General features: G+C 40.6%; 2 protein-coding genes across 2 annotated transcripts; one reads left to right on the top strand and one right to left on the bottom strand.

Annotated features, from left to right (window-relative positions):
* Nucleotides 1-244: 244 nt before the first annotated feature.
* On the top strand, nucleotides 245-7,729 carry LOC134299475 (uncharacterized). Its single transcript, XM_062982406.1, has 5 exons — nucleotides 245-456; nucleotides 2,508-2,673; nucleotides 2,769-2,849; nucleotides 3,006-3,065; nucleotides 3,163-7,729. The coding sequence occupies exons 2-5, from the start codon at nucleotides 2,532-2,534 to the stop codon at nucleotides 7,557-7,559; spliced, it is 4,680 nt and encodes a 1,559-aa protein (XP_062838476.1). The 5' UTR covers nucleotides 245-456; nucleotides 2,508-2,531; the 3' UTR covers nucleotides 7,560-7,729.
* Nucleotides 7,730-9,976: 2,247 nt separating this feature from the next.
* Nucleotides 9,977-11,287, bottom strand: LOC134299567 (uncharacterized protein F54H12.2-like). Its single transcript, XM_062982738.1, has one exon. It carries the CDS (start codon nucleotides 11,285-11,287, stop codon nucleotides 9,977-9,979), a length of 1,311 nt encoding a protein of 436 aa, XP_062838808.1.
* Nucleotides 11,288-20,280: the final 8,993 nt, after the last annotated feature.

Genomic DNA, 20,280 nt, shown 5'->3' with positions numbered 1-20,280 from the left:
AATACAAGTCCTTATAGCCCATCATGCCCCATTTAGCAGATTATTTTAAAATGGGGTAAAATAAAAATGGATTTTAAAAAAACATAATGCACAATGTGCTTTTATTTGAGGGTTTCCCTTTTGGAAATACATTTCAACTACTCTTTAAGGCGTATATTGCTAATTTTCTTCAATATACCTTTCCCCAACCCCTTCCCTCAAAATAAAAAAAAAGTATGATACCCATTTATTTAATAGAGATTTATATAGATGTTTCTGTACAACATGTATGCCTAACTGCAAATATGACCACACCTCAAAAGGAGGGTGTTTGTCTCATCAGCCAATGGGAATTCTCAGTTTAAAAGCGGATGGAAAGGCGGCCCCAACCAGAAAAGAGGACCCCCTTACGCTTTAAAAACCCTGGGACATCCTGGGTTCAATCCTCTGGCCCATGCAACATTTCTGGCTGAATTGGTAAGTCCAAACCTTTCTCCCAACCTCCTCTCTCTCTCTCTCTCTCTCTCTCTCTCTATATATATATATATATATATATATATATATATATATATATATAGTTTAAGATTTTAAAATAATTTAACATGTGGGTCAACCTCTTATGGGATGTTTTTTTTAAAAAGTCTCTATGGCTGAATCCTGTCCTTTAAAAGGCTATGATGGGTGACCCTTGGTGGTAAAACTGTACCTATTTCACTTAACATTAAATTAAAATGTTATTTATTTGTTATTAAATTGTTATTATTAAATTGTTATTAATAGAGTTTTATATATTTTACATATAAAATATATATAGCTAATTTCCATAGCTATATATATTTCCATAGCCGTGTCTTGTTTGGTTAGGTGGGAGAAAGGCCCATTCAAAAAAAAGTCAAGGAACATGAAAGGCCCCTGCAGATTATCTGTATATGCTTATCTACTGTATTGACCTAATTACTGTAACAAAAGAATGCTCCTCTGGAAATAGGTAATACACATTCAAACCATCCTAGGCAAATGGGTACTTATGAAAATCAGGGCTAATGAATTACTTGTGCCTGGTACTCTAACCTAATACACAATCCTATACCTCTAGGCTGGCTTCATTTGAGGTCAGACACCCAATTGTCATTTAATAGATTTTTATATATAATTTAACCTCTGAGGATGCCTGCCATAGATGTCCCCATTGGGGAGATGGTGGCGGGGTATAAATAAAGTATTATTATTATTATTATTATTATTATTATTATTATTATGTGGGCGAAACGTCAGGAGAGAATACTTTTGGAACATGGCCATTCAGCCCGAAAGACATACAACAACCCTATAATTTAATCTGTTTCATTGGAAGCTACGGCTTATTTTTACAACAGAAAATAGGGTACATTATTTTGTTTGTTTGCTTTATATAAATAATAACAAAAAAGATGTAGATTTTTATTTTATTTATTTATACAGGGAATATCAACCACTTTAGATTATAAACATATAACATAAATTCAACAATCGACAATTTTGTTTTACCATCCATTAGAGCATTCATGTATTTCACCCCATGTTCCTAGAAAAAATGAGAAATAAGATTCTGTTATGCTAGTTTTAATTAATTAATCTAATTACTATATTTATATATTGACCTTCTTACCAGAAAAGTGGGGGGGGGCAATTTGGCTCACAAATTATACGTACATACAATATATTATATTATTACCATAGTACAATATTAACATCATATATTACCATATTGTACTATGACACTATACGGTAATATTATTTATATATGTGTGTGTGTGTGTGTATGTGTATAATATTACCGGTATTATATTGTAATATTAATATTAGTATTATATTGTACCACATCATAATATTATTACCAATATTATATGTACATACAATAAATTATATGTACATACAATACTGTATATTATATATAATATTATTATCAATATTATATGTATACACAATAATGTATATTAAATTGAATATTATAAAGTTTTAAGAGTTTATTTTACTTACCAAGCCTCCATGACGGCAAAGCCATTTAGATTCATGATCTAGCAAGAATGCTGCGATGCATTCAGCTACATTATCGACATGAACTTCTGTGTAGGGCATTTTTCTGACTAAAATGCATCCAAATAATATTATAGAAAAAATTCTGCCCCAGTTAATCTTGCCATCGGAAAATGTTTGCTGCATCACATGTTGAAGGATTTCACAGCTCTGTGTGGGAGTGTCCAATTGCAGAGGTGATATTATAGGAAAGATCCTGGCATCCAACTCATTCATTTTTTGTAAAGAGATACATATCTCAGTATCTAATGATGTTTTGGGGGCTTTTCCAGCTGCCAAATTCAGGTAAGATTGAATAATCCTGAACGTTTGTTTTTCAATTTCTGGTAATCTGTCAGGGTGGGTCCAATCCATGGTGTCTGGCGCGGTTTGGGTCTTGTATGGAAATGTGTCTCAGCAATGATTGCACAACCTGTTTAATGCTTGCCTCTTAACCCTCTCCACCTTCTTAGATTCAACAACTCAAACCATCAGAAATGAGCAACATCAACCAACATTTCTATCCTAACGTTCATATCCAGTACCCAGCCATCATAGAAAATATGCCGTTACCAGATGAAATTACTTATGAGGATGTGCAAATTTCTCAGCTGGAAGTGGATGATGCTCAAATGATGGGTTTGTCCTTATACTCCAAAGGTTATTTAATAATAAAATGAACGCCCACCCAGTGTGTGTGTGTCTTTTCTGAAATGATTGTCTGTTTTCCACAGAACAAGCACTTCGTCATGAGGATGCTGATTTCAAGACTGTGGAGAAACCAAAGGCTATTCCACCAACTTCCAAGCATGCAGGTAATGATGAATGGTAGTAAAACACAGAACATAAATACTACAACAAAAATTAACAAAGTCGCAATCACACAAAATAACAAACTTACAGAAATCAACAGAACATCTCTCTGTAAATATGAGAAACAGCTACTCAGGTGTATGTATTTGCATTTCCAGATAAGGAGACCAACATGCCCACTCCAAAGACTACCAATCTATCAACTTCAAAAACTCGAGGTAATTGTATGCCCCACAGAACATCTCTCTGTAAATATGAGAAATAGCCACACGTGATTGTGTTTAGGTATTTTATTATATTTATTATATCTTTTAGGAACCCGCTTGAAGCGAGCCAGGCCAGAAACTCAGGAATCAGCTAGACCTCAAAAGAAGAAGAAAGGCAACAATGACATTGTGCTGAATTCGGAAGATGATCATGACTGTGAAATTATGAGCACTGCGGGGGAATGCTTTGCTGAAATTCGTAGATTGAACGATGAAGCGGACGACAATTATAAACAGTCTATTGCTTTAAAAATGAGATTGGATCAAATCGTCGGTCATGAAATTCCAAAACTTCTCAAAGCAATTAAAGCATGTAAAAATTATAACCCTCTTACAAACTCAACTCACTATCAGATAGGTAGAGGGTTGCACAAGCGGGGTAGAAGAAAGCAAAAGAAGCTCACACCTAGAGAACTGTACTGGAAAAGGAGACGTAGATTGATAACAAAGGCGAGAAAAACTCTTGCCAGGTCCAGAAGTAAACAAAAACATAAAAGCAATAGAGACTCAATGAGGTCAGACCCGGCTTCTTCTTCCAGTACAGACACCCAGAGGGATGGACATTCTCCTGAACCTCAACAGGTAGAATCCCCATCTAACGAGGTTGAGTACCGACCTCAACAGGAAGACACCTCTGGTGAGGAGGATGATGGGTCACCCCCTGTGTTTGCAGAATGCGTGCACAGGTGGCAATTTACCTTTCCTAGTTATAACACATTGCGGATCGGGGAGGTATACCGTTTCAGAAATTTAGAAACCGTGAGGTCATATGCACAGGTTATAAATGCATTATACACAGCGATCCAGGGCATCTTAGACAATCTGAACCAGAGAATTGATCCCGAAGATTTTGTTCAGGTGAGATTAGAAGCCTCAGGGTTACGAAATCCACTCTTCTCTTTTAAAAGAAGTAGGGATCTCTTTAATGCTGAGGAGTTTCTAGTCCAGCTGAGTCGTCTATTACAGAGCAATATGGAAATCTGCGCTCATGGTGATTTTGAGCTCGTGGTCACTATAACAAAACCGCCACAAGGTGGAGCACGTCGAAAACTGAGTTCCATTCCAGCCAGTGAAATAATTGCTAGGAAGAGACAGTATCTGATAGACCTGAATTATGCAGGTGGCAATATGTGTTTTGCTGGAGCTTTATTTGGTGTTATGAGTTTACATAAACCCACAGATTCAGAAATGTTGACAGCTGCTCAAAAACTGCATATGGAACTCGGATGGTCTGATCAAAAAAAGGTAACCCTTAATGATATTTCTACTGTTGAACAACATTTAAGAGTCAATATCGATGTTGCTTATTACTCAAAAAAGTCAGAGTGGGCTCTGTTTAAAACACAGGGCCCCATTTATCCTCAAGCCTATACTCTACTCTTACATGATGAGCATTTCTATGGGGTTCTGAATGTAAAAGCGCTATTTGGCATCCGAAACTACTGTCAATTTTGTCGCAAACTCTATAATCATGACCATCATTCATGTCTATTTTATTGCAGAATGTGTTTGAGAAAGGGGTGTGATAATGTGATAGGGAAACAGGTTCGATGCCCCCGATGTAAGTTTCATTGTAGGTCTGAGGCTTGCTTAAAATTACACCAACAGCTGGGTTTAGAGAAGAAAGTCAAATGTCTAGCGAGAATGTATTGTACAAAGTGTCGATATTATCAGGAGCTGGATCACGATGATGAAAAGTGTAAAGGGAGACAGTGTACGGTCTGCTGGGGTTACATTGTTGAAGATGAGGGTCATTTGTGTTACATGCAACCGCTTAAACAGCCAAAGCTTTCTGTGAAATATTTATTTTACGATTTTGAATGTCACCAGAGTACGGGGGCTCACGTGCCGAATTTTTGCTTTGTAAAAGCTTATTCTGGGGAGACTGTGGAGTGTTTTAAACCAGATTTTGTGGAGGAGAATAGTGGGTCTGAAGACAGTGATGGTGAAATTGAGGTGGAAGGGGAAAGGGAGCCATGGAAGTTTGCAGGCAAAACCTGGGAATTTAAGGGCGAAAACTGTATTGAACAATTTATTAAAACGTTTACAAAAGATGGAGCCTTTAAAGATGCAACATTCATAGCTCACAATTCAAAGGGATATGACTGTTATTTTATACTCCGACAGTTGGTGAAAGAAAAACTGGATGTTGAAATTATAGCACAGGGTGGGAAGTTGATCTGTGTTACTGTGGTAGGACTCTCCATAAAATTCATTGACTCACTCAGTCACCTACCCATGGCACTCTCTAAATTACCAAAGGCTTTGGGATTTGAGGATGCCAAGGGGTATTTTCCACATTATTTTAACAAGCCTGAGAATTGGGATTATGTAGGGCCAATGCCACAGCCCGAATGCTATGGCGTAGAATACATGATGCCTGCTGAAAAGGCAGCCTTTACAGCCTGGTATGCAGAGAACCAGTCAAAAACCTTTGATATGCAGAAAGAGCTTGCATTCTATTGTCAGAAGGATGTTGAGATTTTGGAGCAGGCCTGTACCAAGTACAGACATGAAATAGTGCAGCTCACAATGGGTATAAGAGAAGTCATGGTAGGCAAGAAAAAAGACAAAGTCAAGAGGTACAGGGTCGCTATTGATCCTTTTCAATACCCTACCATTGCAGGTGTGGCTCTCGCCATGTATAGGTTCAAATTTCTTAGGGTAAATACTATAGCGATTCCAAGTTGTAATGATTACCATAATCAGTACAAGCGATTCTCATCCGCCTCTATACAGTGGCTCTCTTTTGTCAGTCATAAGGAAAAAGTTGAAATACGTCACGCATTGAATGGTGGGGAGGTTAAAGTTGGAAATTATTTTCTGGATGGTTTTGCAGTTGTGGATGATAAGAAAGTTGCCTATGAGTATTTCGGTTGTTTTTTTCATGGTTGTTTGATTTGTTATTCTCCAGAGGAGGACAACCCCGTGGTGGGGAAATCTTACGAGTTTCTTTTTAACGCGACACAGAAAAGGACCGCGGAGCTCCAAAGCCTAGGGTTTGAAGTGCGTTCCATTTGGGAGCACGAGTGGAGAAATATGGTAAAAACAGATTTGGAAGTCCAGGCTTATCTTGCAAAAGCCAGTTTTCCTGAACCCCTAAAACCTCGCGATGCGCTTTTTGGGGGTCGTACAAATGCAATATGCCTCTATTATAAACCTAAAGATGGGGAATCTGTGAAATATTATGACTTTACTAGTCTGTACCCCTATGTAAACAAAACAAAAGAGTACCCCTTGGGGCATCCTGAAATCATTTACAAGGATTTCAAGCCCCTTTCAAATTATTTTGGACTAGTTAAGGCCAAGGTTTTTCCCCCTAGAAATCTCTATTTTCCAGTTTTGCCTTCCAGAATCTCTGGAAAACTCATGTTCGTACTGTGCTCAACCTGTGCAGAAGCACGACATCTGGACCCTTGTGACCACACAGATGAGGAAAGAGCGTTAATTGGAACATGGTGTACAATCGAGTTGAATGTAGCTATAGAGAAGGGCTACAAAGTTGTTGAAATTTATGAGGTGTGGCATTTTGAGCATCGTTCTGCAGATCTGTTTTCAGGGTATATAAAGATGCATCTTCGTCAAAAGCAGGAGGCTTCAGGTTACCCACAGTGGTGTGTGAGTAAACAAGATAAATCTAAATATATAAGGGATTATCATGCACGGGAGGGGGTGCGTTTACGCAGAAACAAGATTGCAGTGAATCCTGCAAAACGTCAAATTGCCAAACTGTTTTTAAACTCATTGTGGGGCAAGTTTGGACAGAGAACAAATTTACCTGTCACACAAGTACTGAGAGATCCTGAGGATTTCTTTCAGATTCTATTTTCTGATGCTTATAAGGTGTCCATGTCTGAATGTCTGGATGATGAGGCTGTCTGTCTCTCATGGAAATATTCAGAGGACCGTGTGACAACCGCTGGGCGTAAAAATGAATTCATAGCATGTTTTACCACTGCTTATGCTAGACTTGAACTCTACAAGTTGCTAGATAAATTAGGTAGACGTGTTTTGTATCACGACACGGACAGTGTCATTTTTGTGAGTCGGGAAGGGGAATGGGAACCGCCTCTAGGAGATTATTTAGGGGATCTTACTGACGAAATTTCATCAGGCCGGTCTATCACAGAATTTGTCAGTGTAGGTCCAAAATCCTATGGATATAAATTGACTGATGGCACAGCTTGTTTGAAAGTTAAGGGAATCACCCTGAATAGTGCTAACTGTGAGAAAATTAATTTCAGCAGTCTAAAAGACTTGGCATTCGCTTACGTCTCGGACAAGAAAGGCTGCCAGCCTCGTGAAATTGTGATACATCAGCCGGGTATTGTTCGAAATAAGCGTCAGTGGACGCTTCATACGAAAACCCTCAAAAAAACACAGAAGGTTGTTTTTGATAAAAGAGTAATTAAAGACGGATTTACAACGCTCCCTTATGGATACTGATTTGCAGACCCGATGGCAGCATCCCTTCTCTGCTATTCTAGCAGGTCCGAGCGGCTGTGGTAAAACCTTTTTTATAAAAAATATGCTGGATAATGCCGATCATGTGTTCTCTGTACTACCTCAAAATATTGTGTGGTTTTACAGTTGCTGGCAACCCCTGTACAATGAACTCCAATGTAAATACCCCTTTATCCAGTTTGTGCAGGGTTTACCTGAAAAATTTGATGATGATGAATTGTTACCACCCAATAAAGTCAATTTTATAGTAATCGATGATTTGATGCAGCCTGCTTGCGATAACCGTGGTTTGGAGATGTGTTTCACCCAGTATGTCCATCACCGGAATATAAGTGTTTTCCTCATCACACAAAATATTTTTTGCAAAGGAAAAAGCAACAGAACCATCAGTCTTAATGCAAAATATATGGTACTGTTTAAAAACCCCCGGGATAAACTACAAATTGCTACTTTGGCACGACAGATGTATCCAGGAAATGTGAGTTTTTTCATGGAATCCTACGCAGACGCAACAAGCAAACCTCACGGTTATTTAATGATAGATTTGAATGGTACTACACCCGAAACATACAGATTAAGAACTGGAATCTTCCCACCAGATTGGCCTGTGGTATATTTGATGAAGAAAAAATCCCGGAGTTACAAAAGGCAACTGTTTTAAAACGGCGTAGGACCTGCGGCTGCCTGCTCCTCCTGGATAATATGTCCAATCGTGTAAAGAGAAACCTGGAACTTTTAAAACTACTTATTAAGGTACCTCCACGCCAGAGAAAAGCCATTTTGTGCACGGGCTCCAATGATTTAATTGCTACTATCTCAGAAATAGCACTCAATACTTTAAAGGGAAACATCCCCTTGGCCCCGCACCAGCTACGGGCGTTGAGAAAAAGGCGCCGCCTTATTAGAATTCTGGGAAACAGCAAAGTGTCTCTTCGAAAAAAGAAGTGCCTTGTGAAACAGTCTGGAGGGTTTTTGGGACCTCTGCTAAGTTTTGCCGTTCCTCTGTTAACCAGTTTTCTAACCAAACAGTGATGGAATATGCTGAAAAAATGTATCTGGTTCCCAGCCGTCAACTGGATCAATTAAGAGGCGCACCTCCCAAGGATGAAAACATCCGAACTACAGCCATCTCATCCCTAGATAGAGAAATGCAAGAGATTCTACGAAGGTCTGATTTATCCGAACATGAAAAAGCACGACTCTACGATACCTTACTTCAAAAATATTTAACTCATGTAAAACAGAGGGATGCTGAGAAGCAAAGTTTAAATCTGTTTCTATCTGAACCACCTGCTGAAGAAACACCACAGCCCCCTTCTGACACCGTGTTTCGTGAAGTGGTGGACGGCCTGCCTGCTAGATACAAGAATCATGCGAGATTGATGCTCAGCAAAATAAGCCAAAACAAGAATATTTCTACATGGGATGATAAAGGATCCTTTGTGTATAAAGGAGCGGTGATTCCCGGATCTAACATCTTGGACCTGGTCAAAGCTGCGATCCAAACTCACGCCTTACCTGTCACACGTCTCCCTAAAGGGTGGGATGCCTTTATGAGGGCCTTGGCCGAAATAAACACCCCGACATCTGTGGTTGGTAATACGTCCAATAGAGAACTTCTGGACTATCTAAAGAACCCTAAGGGTTCACCCCCAACTCAAACTCCGTCTCTGTCACGCAGATCTTCTAAAAAGCAACGCCAGGCCAGCACCCCTGCATGGCTCAGCTTATAATACATTTTATTTTCAATGAATAAAATACTTATATTCTTAAAACCTATTTTGTTGTTTGTGAATGTTCTTTTAAAAACGACAGACACGTATCATATTCCAAAAGCAGCTCTAGGAGGAGCTTTTTATTAAACACGATTATGAAATGCACTACAGGACATACATTGTTGTATCGTTTGGAACATATCCGAGGCACGTGGTCTTGTGTTCATTTTCTTTACAAATTGAAGAACCATTTTGTCATTTTTATCCAAATCGTCGGAATATAATGCGTGAATATTTTTAAAGTCCAGTCCCTTGCAGCGTTGATGAAGGAAAAATATGCAGTGATGTCCGCAAACAACAGAGTCTGAGGCCTGTACAGGCCTGCATTGATACACAGTTTTGTCGGCGTTTCTTTTTAAAAAGTTCACGATGGTTTTGGGAAACAAGGCATAGTCAGGAGGGTGTCCATATGAGTCAAAAAATTCTGCAGTTCTTTCATTCGGCAGGTAAACAGCTAACCAGTGTTCCCCGGGGAGGTTATGGGGATGAGTGTTGATAATCAACGCGAGCGGCCTTTGCTGCAGATGCTTTCTCGGAAGCATGTCACATGGTAACACCCCATAGAAACTCTTTTGAGTATAGGGATTTGAGCTTAGTAGATGAGTTAACTGAAGGCTATCCATCTCACATATAATCAAACAAGACATTTCTCCTGTGATTTATTTCTATCACGTTGTCAAAAACACCGTAAACCAGCATATTGACGGTTGTTGGTAGAGGCTTGGCGAAACGCAGCTCTGCCCTCAGGTTTCCAGTTTTAATCAGGGAGTAGTGGTCGGCACATTCTTGATCTGGAGTCAAGTCAAACGCAAAGAGCGTGTAGCCTTTTGCATACTCCTCACGGTTAATTAAAAGTGCACTGTCTTTCATGTGTTTGCCAGCAGTCTGAACCAAACTCATATATTCTCTCACACAATTATCCTCTTCAAAATTGGGCTGAAATGGTTTCATGGGATACTGTTCTCCATCCAAGTAGAGAGCTGCAAAATTGATGTCATAATGCTTAAAGTTGAAAGGGTTTTTATTGTATGCACCACTGAAAGAATCGTTATCGACCAACCCTATCACCACCTGTTTAGGAAGTTGACCCAAAAACAGGTTCTCTTGATTGGAGACACGGCTCCCTACCGGTATGCTGAATACTTTCATGCTTACACGGTCCACTGGGTATTTGGCATTAGATGTCAAGAGGGCTTCAGCATGTCCAAGGCGGACACCGGGTGTCAATTTCACTTTTTTGACAAAGAGGGAGGCTGATAAAATATGTAATTTGTAACGCTTGTTTGCATCATTGCTCATTAAGCAGAAGGCATTTTTATTGCGGGTAAGTTTAATTTTCACATCGACACCGTTCAGCAGCAGTTTTTCTTGAAAAAACAGGTCAGCATGGAGATGTCCCATCAAGTCTATTTTTCTACTACCGGCTCCCAGGGTTGCTCTTTTGATAAAACCATCATTTTCTCCATCCAGCTCGGTAGACTCATGCTCCCCAGCATCATCTTTATAAAAAAGCCCCGCTGTAAATTGCGTGGCTAGTGTGTCTTCGCAATAGTTCAGCACGGATTCAATGTATGCTCTGTAAGGATAGCAGTTGTTACTTTGACTGATGAGACGGTCCCCTAAAGTCACATCTAACTGACTGAAAATGGAGGCTATCGGGTAATTCACGAGGCCTACCGCAGCATCGTTGGGGAGGTTTGTTCCGTCTTCATTCACCACTTTGCACGTCAAATATAGAAGTGTGTTGTTGAGATCCATGTAGTCTTCACCATTTCCAGCAATAAAAAAATCCAAGGGTGCGGCTTCTGTAAGAGCCGTTAGTGGGGGTACTTCGATATAAAGGCTTCTCTCGATACTAGTTTGTGTAGGCCCAATGTGAAACAAATCTAGTTCAGATTTAGTGCACTCTTCAGAACATCCGTGAATAAAAGCCATGATGCTGTTTTAGAATATATCGCTCATAGACTGTATCCTCTGCCTCTTTCTCGCTCCACGACGCTTCTGTGGTTTCTTTCTACGCTGCGCTTTCCTTTTAACAGGGCGGGGCGGGCCTTTCAACCTCACTTGTGATGCTTTTCTTTTTAAGCCTCTTCTCCTTCTAATATACATCAGCCCTGATCCCTCTTGTGGGTTTTCATGGGTTGTTCTGTTTAGAACTGCCTGTGTAAAATGACCGACCATGTCTTTGGCTATATTACGCGCAGCTGTTTTTGCGTGGGGTTTAATGATGTCCAGGCCTCTTCTCAAAAGCGGTACAGCTTTTCGGAAAAGGCTCCTGAAAATCCCACCCAGTCCTGAGCCGTACATTTGGGGGATACCATGATAACCCGGAAGTCCATTTCCAGCTTGTGCTCTGTAATAGTTTTTATAAAGACCGGGATCCCCATAGGATTTCAGGATGACCATTTTCTTTTTTAAAGATCCAATGTCCTCCTGGGACGGAAGTGTAGCTTCACAATCACCTTTCCAAAGCGAAATGGTATCTTTTTGTTCTGGTCTGACTTTATCTCAACAGTGAGAGTGTCGATGTGGTGTTTGCTCACCGGAATGTAGTGAGGTTTATCGTAACAAATGTTGACACACTCGTTATTCTTTCCCTTCACAGGTACGCAGCGCAGCAGAGGCACGTAGAAATCACCAACGAGCTGGTGCTCCACTATATTAGTGTAAACATATAATGTGTTGAAACCTCCTGTGATGTCTGCTGAGAAAGCTGACGCTCTGAGAGGAATGTTGGGAGACAGTCCTAATATACGCTGTAATTCCACGTCAGCTTCGATTGTACACTGATTCTCGGGTTTAATTAGGACCTTTCTGGTTGCGGGGTCATACTTAAGAATCGCATCGGGCGGTCTCTTGCGTGATGATATGCGCTCGTTCATGTATTCCAACAGCTCTGGGATGCTGGAATAATATCCATTCTGCAGCTGGAAGGACCACTTCTTTTCCCCCTGTACAATTTCAAAGCGTGGGTCGGTGGTCACGTTATTCCAGGTGTGGGGGTACTGTATCTCAACTAGTCCTACTTCCCATGCCCCTGAGAGCTCTAGAGGTTTTGCTAAAGATATAGTAAAGCTTGAAATGCTGTTCCTAGGGAAGGCTCTAGCACTCGCGTTGCTAGGTAGTGTGAGATAAAAACTACCTCCCCCCATTTTCCTAGGCGTATAAAAAACACTGCCGCTACTCAGGTTCTGTTACTTCGGAAGCCAGAACCCAACTGTTGAACTTGCTAGGCCAGCCTAACCATTTCACTAGGCATTGCTTTCTCGCACCCCGACCTTTTGTGGCTAGAATTTTTTCAATCCTGTAGATGCGGTCTTTGTCAGTATTAATCTTTTGCAGTTCTTCAGAATAAAAGGTGCCAATGACATCTTCACCCGCATAATCTTTCAATAGAAATACAGGCCTGGATGTTTTTTGAAGAACCTGGTCCACGATGAATATCTCACTGGTAAAATTCTGTTCGTACCCCTTAGCAAATTTACCCTTGCTTTTGGAAATCCTCACATGGTCTCCTTTTCTGAATTGCGATAACTCCTCTTTTCTTTTCACATGTGGCCCATAAACTTTCCTCCACACGTCTAGAGCGTTGGAATCGTTAACATCTACGGGCCTTGTTTTGATAGTATGGTGAAAACTGTGGTTATAACTTTTGAGGAACATAGGCAATACATCAATATATGTAAAAGTGTTATGAGCTGTGAAATATCTCCACATTTTTGTTTTTAAAGTTCTGTTAAACCGCTCCACAACTCCTGCTTTAACTTCATTGTTGGTGACAAAGTGGTGAACCCCATGATGTTTCAACAGAGTGCTTACCGCCTTGTTTAGAAACTCCCGACCCCGGTCTGTCTGTAATTTTTCAGGTTTTCGACCATCTTGAGTGAAGATAGTGTTAAAGGCCTCCGACACCTCTCTACCTGACTTATCCTTCAGAGGCAACCCCCATGCGTATTTAGACAGGATATCTATCACTGTTAAAATGTACTTGTAACCCCTGTTAAACTTGGAAAGTCGCTGCATATCCACTAAATCAGCCTGCCATTGAGAATCCACATGAGATACAATAGTCTTGTTTCTTTTAAAATGGATCCTTGCTGGCCTGTGTAACGTGTAACTGTCTTGTTTGGATAGCCATTGAGTAACATCCCCCTTCCTTACAGTTTTGCATTGTTTTTTGGCCTCTTGAAAAAGCGGCCAAACACCTCCGAGGCTTCCTACCTTACCCGGCGAAAAATATATTTTCTTTAGGATTTCATCGGACTCTGACATTATGTCACCGAATGCAAGTATGAACACAGGGGTACAAAACAAACCAATTTTATTGTGAGACACACATAGCAGCTCTGCTCTGCAGAACAGGCTTTAAACACGCGGCATGCTGAAAAGCTCCATGGTCTGAGAGTCGCCAATCTGAAGATCCTCCACATCACCAGAAAACTGGATACAGCCCTACGGAGATCAAACAAATAGCATTGAGTCTACAACACTCATTTCATCATTCCTAAAGATATCTCATATTGCTCACACATCTCCCTTCCCCATACCAGACCAATCCCCACCAACTCCCCAAACAAGTATTCTAACACGTACCGTAATATTCTCGAAACCATCCGTTGTGTTTTCATCAACAGCCATGACTTCCTTTTCCGCCGCTCCATCCTTCAACAGCTCCTCTAGGAGTGACCGATGGACGCATCTGCCTGAGGTTGGTTCTTCTCCCGTTCTCTCAATATCCTTATAGTCTGTTTTACAAAGCATCTCTTCATCCGCCTCTTCAAGAACAGCAGTAGCATCAGCATGATACATTCTCGGCATTTCAGGGAAAAGCTTTTTCAAATCGATCCTGTCTGTGCCCTGATCATTTAAATCAGGCTTAACCTCTGTGAATTTATTTTTCACAGCATAAAGACCTGGTAATAAGTTAAGCCTTGTCGGAAGTTTAGCATTCGAGGATTCTCGCGGCTTTTTAGGACTATTCATTGGTGTCACAGGTAGGGAAAGTCCTGTTGTTCCTGACATGTTTGGATAGGCCCAATACCTATAGCCGCTTTCAGCTCTTCTTTTCATAGCAGTTTGTTTCTTTCTAGGCACTTCCGGTACTGAAAGGCACGCTGAGCTTGAAGGGCCATCTGGTGATTCCATATTTTCTATTCCTCTGAAAGCAGTCAAGGGATGCACTAAAACTCACATGGAGTATTTATTCCTAAAAGCTCCGCCCTAATGGGCCCTCCCAGTATCACATGATGACCTTATGGGCCTAAATCCATTGGCTGTTGGTCACAGAGCACAGAGCTCACCACTAAGACCTAGCACACGGTCCTGGCTGCCCCATTTCCTCAAGCAGAGGGGTCAGTCTAGGCAAGGGGCCTTTCAGCCCATACGCATCACCATGAATGCCTCATTGAAACATGTCTGTGCTTGCCCCACCACGTGGTAAGCTCCTGCAGTAGGAGTAGGGAACATGCACCATAGACATACCCATCACATGGGCGGCTTATGGTAGGGGTGGGCTGTGGGCTGTGGGAGGGCTTCACCTCAGGGGGAAGGGTCTCCCGGGATTGCATTTCCTGTTTTTAGGAGGAGGGAGTTCCTCTTTTAGGAGGTGGCACTTCCTGCTTCAAGGGGCAGGACTTCCTGCTTCAAGGGGGCGTGGCACCTGTCAAAAATGAGTTTGACGAGAGGTGGCCCCTATTACTACTGTCCTGCCTTAATATCAATAATAAACAGCTTCTTAAAGATATTCCAGCTAGCTTCCAGAGCTACAGGAGATGAATTATAATTTGTACTGTGCTGAATTTGCTTCCTGCAAGGATTCTTTAGCAATGAAATCAATATTTTAAAAAGTTATCTCTCTTGTATTGGATTGTAAGCAGCGATGTTCTCAGTTTGTTTTAAAAATTCACACATGTAGAACTCAGCACAATTTTAAATGAACACAGAGAAGTTATATTATATCACCCACAGTGTAACTTCCTTTTTCGAGGGCCATTAATTTTTTCTGGTAGAGTTAAGCCAAAATATTAATAAAGAATGGCTAATTCTACAATGTCACAGAGCTAAATTATTATATCGATGTTTATATCCATTGAGGATACCATATACTTAATATTACACTGCTCACTTGAAGAAGTGTCATTCTGAAAATGCAGACGAAGGGATCAATCAATATTTCTTTATCATGCAGCCACAGAAATTCCTTATAATGTATCAAAGCTGGAAGAGAATATAGCCCACCGATACATCTGAAACATCAAGGTATAAATTCAGTTGCTACTCCCAACTAGAGTAAAACCAATGAATTAATTGCTCAGTTATAAACTGATACTTAGCTAAACCCCACCAATTTAATGAACTGTGTTTCACAGTGCTTTCTCCCAGACAAGTAGCTATAGGATTGCAGCCAAAATTGTTGATTGATTATTTCTGACAAGCTCCACTTTCTGAAAAAGTCTACTGTTTATTTATAACTTTTGTGATCCTTGTTGAGTTGAACTCACTGCAAATAATAGACAAAATCCAACATGTCATTGCAAGAGAAAGACATCTGCAAACAGAATCCCATTGTTATCCCCAGTTGCACAAACAGTGGCCCATTTATTTTTGTGCTCTTGTGGACATGCTGCCAACAGGGAGGCACAACTGAACAGTATGTTGGATTCTCCTTGTGTGTATAGTCTAGAATTAGGGGTCTGTGAACACAACGGTAGCAGAATGTTACTGTAGGTTACTGAACAATGCTCTTTTTAAAGTCACTATTATTTTGGTACCAGAGTTAACAGAGTTCATGTGGACTTTGCAATGTTTTCCTTGCACTGAGGTTCTAGAAGAAGAATATATAGCAACTGTTGTATATCTGAACTTGCACTTTTGTCAACATCTGGCCATGCCACAGAGAACAACCATTTCAGAATTGGCAAACCCTGTATCTATACCAACGAAAGATCTACTCTGAGACTAATTTTGTTTTATAGCCCACGAATACATCAGAAATATCAATGTATACATTCAATTGCTACTCCCAGCTAGGGTAAACTCAATGAATTAATTGCTCATTTGGCGGTATTCATTTCACACATTTCCTATTCAAACCATTCATCTATCAGTTCAAAAAATTGATTCAGTCTTTTCCATCCTATTGCCCTCCAAATGTGTTTCATCAGCAACAACCAGGGAAATCATGATGGCTGGGGATGATGGGAATTCTATTCCAACACATGCCAAGTTGGGAAAACAATCATACATCTCCTCGTTTTCTTTCTATACATTTTTAGTCAATGTATGTTGTCACCCTTGAAACAACTGAATACATTTCAGTACATCATATTTCAGCAAAGGATTGGGGTGAGTTTATCTTTAAGATAAGATTTGTACCTCATTTAACTTGATGACGACACAGTGAGTAAGGAGCCACGGTGGCGCAATGGGTTAAACCTTTGTGCCGGCTGAACTGCTGAGCTGAAGGTTGGGTTGCTTACCTGAAGGTTGCCGGTTCCAATCTGCGAGACAGGGTGAGCTCCTGTCTGTCAGATCTAGCTTGCAGGGACATGAGAGAAGCCTCCCAGCTAACACATCCGGGCGTCCCCTCAGCAACATCTCTGTAGACAGCCAATCCTCTCACACCAGAAGTGACTTGCAGTATGTTCTCAAGTCACTTCTGGAACGAGAAAAAAAACAGTTAGTAAATATCGTCATATATATTGAAATGGTCCTATATATTGTGTTAAACATATCAGCTGAAGACAAAGGGACTTTCAACATTGTGCTTATCTATACTGCATAGAAAATAGCAATTTGATGAAAGACCATAATGTCATGGATCATGGATATAGTAGGTAACACTGAGCCTATATTCAACACTGTGATGTGAAACACTAATAAGTGTTTCCCCTGCTATTCTTGGTGCTTCACGGTGAACTCATGGAGAAATATCTGTGAATGGAATAACCTTTTGGATCCCTGCTACTATGTTAAAATCCAATAAGTCATTTCCACTCACCTCTTAATATTGTGTTTTAAGTTAATGTTGCAAAACCAGTGGTTTAATGTCTTTTTAAACTTTTGTACACCAAAAAGTTTTTACTGTTTTGTTTTAAATTACACTGCAAGCTGGGAGGAAGCCAGGATATAAATGCCTCCAAAAAGTTTTTTAAAAATCTAAAACAAGCAGTAGAAAACACAAGTAGGGGCTCAACAAATAGGTCTGGCTTCTTTCTATAAAAATCCACTTTGTCTGGAATCCTTGTTACAGTAAAACTATCAAATAAAGAGACTTTTTCCGGCTTGTGATCCCATCATTCTTTGTCGCAGGCAGAAGGTATTTGTGGCACAAGTTCCAATGAATCATCTGAGCAACGGTGTTATGTCTCTGCTTGTAATCTGTCTGTGCAATCATCTTGCAGCAGCTGAGGATGTGATCTATTGTTTCATCTGCTTCCTTGCAGTGTCTACATTTGTACTATCAAATAAAGAGACTTTTTCCAGCTTGTGATCCCACCATTCTTTGTCGCAGGCAGGAGGTATTTGTGGCACAAGTTCCAATGAATCATCTGAGCAACGGTGTTATGTCTCTGCTTGTAGTCTGTGCAATCTTCTTGCAGCAGCTGAGGATGTGATCTATTGTTTCATCTGCTTCCTTGCAGAGTCTACATTTGGGATCTGTCGTCAACTTTTCAATTTTGGCTTTGATGACATTGGTTCTAATGACTTGTTCTTGGGCTGCCAGAATCAGGCCCTCCGTCTCCTTTTTCAAAGTTCCATTTGTGAGCCACAGCCATGTTTTTTCTTTGTCAGTTTGTCTCTCAATTTTTCCCAGGAACTGTTCATGGAGAACCTTCTTTCTCCAGTTTTCTCTTCTGCTCTGGATTGTGTTTTTACGGTATTCACTCTTTGTCTTTTGCACTTGAAGCAGTTTACTACTATTGAATGCCCTCAATGTTGGTTCTTGATTGCCTTTCACATAATCTGCCAGGGCATGTTTCTCTTCTTCTACCGTTTGTTTCACTTGCAGAAGCCCTCTGCCTCCTGATTTTCTGGGCAAGTAAAGTCTGTTGACATCACTACATGGGTGTAATGAGTAGTCAATTGTCATCAGTTTTCTCGTTTTTCTGTCCAGATCACAATGATTATTGTTGTTGTTGTTGTTGTTGTTAATTTTTCTGATGGCTTTACGAACCCCTTTGGCAGAGGAGGCTGAAGATCTCTCCACCTGTCCTTCCTTTTGGAAACAGATGGTGAATCCTCCCACCAAAAGCCCTCCTCCATTCTGATTGTCCAGTCTCTCAGCCAAGGGGAGGGCTGTTTCTGAGACTCCAAGTGAGGAGGAGAGAGCAGATGTGCTTGGTGCATAGAAGCATGGTGTGCATGCATGGGCAAGGGAAAGTGTGCAAGGCTGGAGGAAGACTTGTACCAACGAGTCCCTTCAAGCCAGGGGGAAAGCACCTGCGCGATGTGGGACTGAGAGTGTCCCAACAGCATCAGGAGGAGCAGCAGCAGCAGAAGCAGCTTAGATCATTTGTAATGCTATTTATTTTAAAATGTCAGTCTTCCCTTTTGTTTTTTATTAATACTCCCATTAGAAAATGCATAAGGATATGAGTGAACTACAACTCCCAAAATCATTGGTCAATCCTCCCCAAATCCTACCAGTATTCACAGTTGGCCATGTTGGGTCCAAAACTCAAGGCCAATTCTCACCAAATCCTTCCAGTATTTTCTGTTGGTCATGGGAGTTCTGTGTGGCAAGTTTGGTTCAATTCCATTGTTGGTGGTGTTCAGAATGTTCTTTGATTGTAGGTTAACTATAAATCCCAGCAACTACAACTCCCAAATGACAGAATCAATCCTCCCCAACACCAACAGTATTCAAATTTCGGCATATCGGGTATTTGTGCCAAATTTGGTCCAGTGAATGAAAATGCATCCTGCATATCAGATTATTTACATTATGATTCATAACAGTAGCAAAATTGCAATTACGAAGTAGCTAGCAACAAAAATAATTTTATGGTTGGAGGTCACCACAACATGAGGAACTGTATTAAGGAGTCAGGCATTAGAAAGGTTGAGAGCCACTTACATAAGGTGACAGATGATTTGAAGGCATTCACTCCTCCAAGGTACAAAGGAGACATTTCTTCAAATGTCCATTAGGTGGCAGCATCTGCTTTCTCTTCTGGTCCCAAGAAAATGACATCTGTTCATTTGTCAAAATGATGCAATGGTTTAAGCCATTCCATTCTGTAAAAAATAAAAATTAGAACCGTCGGGATAGCACACTAGTTTCTTATCAATCAAGTGATTTATCGAGAACAAAGTGATACATTATAATACTGCAGTTGTATGCGAACTCCCATTCACTCTCAATGTATAATTTCTGCTTCTAAGCATCCATGTATAAGAATGAAGTGCAAGTGATTCTTTATTGTAAAAAACCTGTATAAATAGAAGGCTCACAAATAAATTGGAAAATTAAGGACAGTTTCAGCAAAGTGTGCTCTTTCAGACTGCAATTCCCATGACTATTAAAAATGTTGGCTGGGGCTGATGGACATTGCAGTCCAATAACAAGTGGAGGGCCACATATTTCCTTTCCTTGCAGTATGGGAATGAAAAAGGCTAGAACTAAAGCATGGGGAAAAGAAACTGAAGTTCTTTAGTTGATGATGCCTCACACACAAATGCAGACACATCCATGCAACTTTCAGGTCTTCCACACCCAACATAGATCCATGCCTTTGTGGTATCATGAGTCTCAAAACCAAAAAGGAAAGCCATATTCACAGAATGTATGTTGACATCCGGAGCCCCCAGTGGCACAGTGGGTTTAACCACTGAGCTGCTGAACTTGCTGACCAAAAGGTCAGAGGTTTGAATCCGGGGAGCGGGGTGAGCACCCGCTGTTAGCTCTAGCTTCTGCCGACCTAGCA

The sequence above is a fragment of the Anolis carolinensis genome, chromosome 5 (assembly GCF_035594765.1).
Source record: "Anolis carolinensis isolate JA03-04 chromosome 5, rAnoCar3.1.pri, whole genome shotgun sequence".
Lineage (NCBI taxonomy): Eukaryota > Metazoa > Chordata > Lepidosauria > Squamata > Dactyloidae > Anolis > Anolis carolinensis.
Note: the sequence above shows the minus strand (reverse complement) of the source record. Positions and strands in the feature narration are given on the sequence as shown.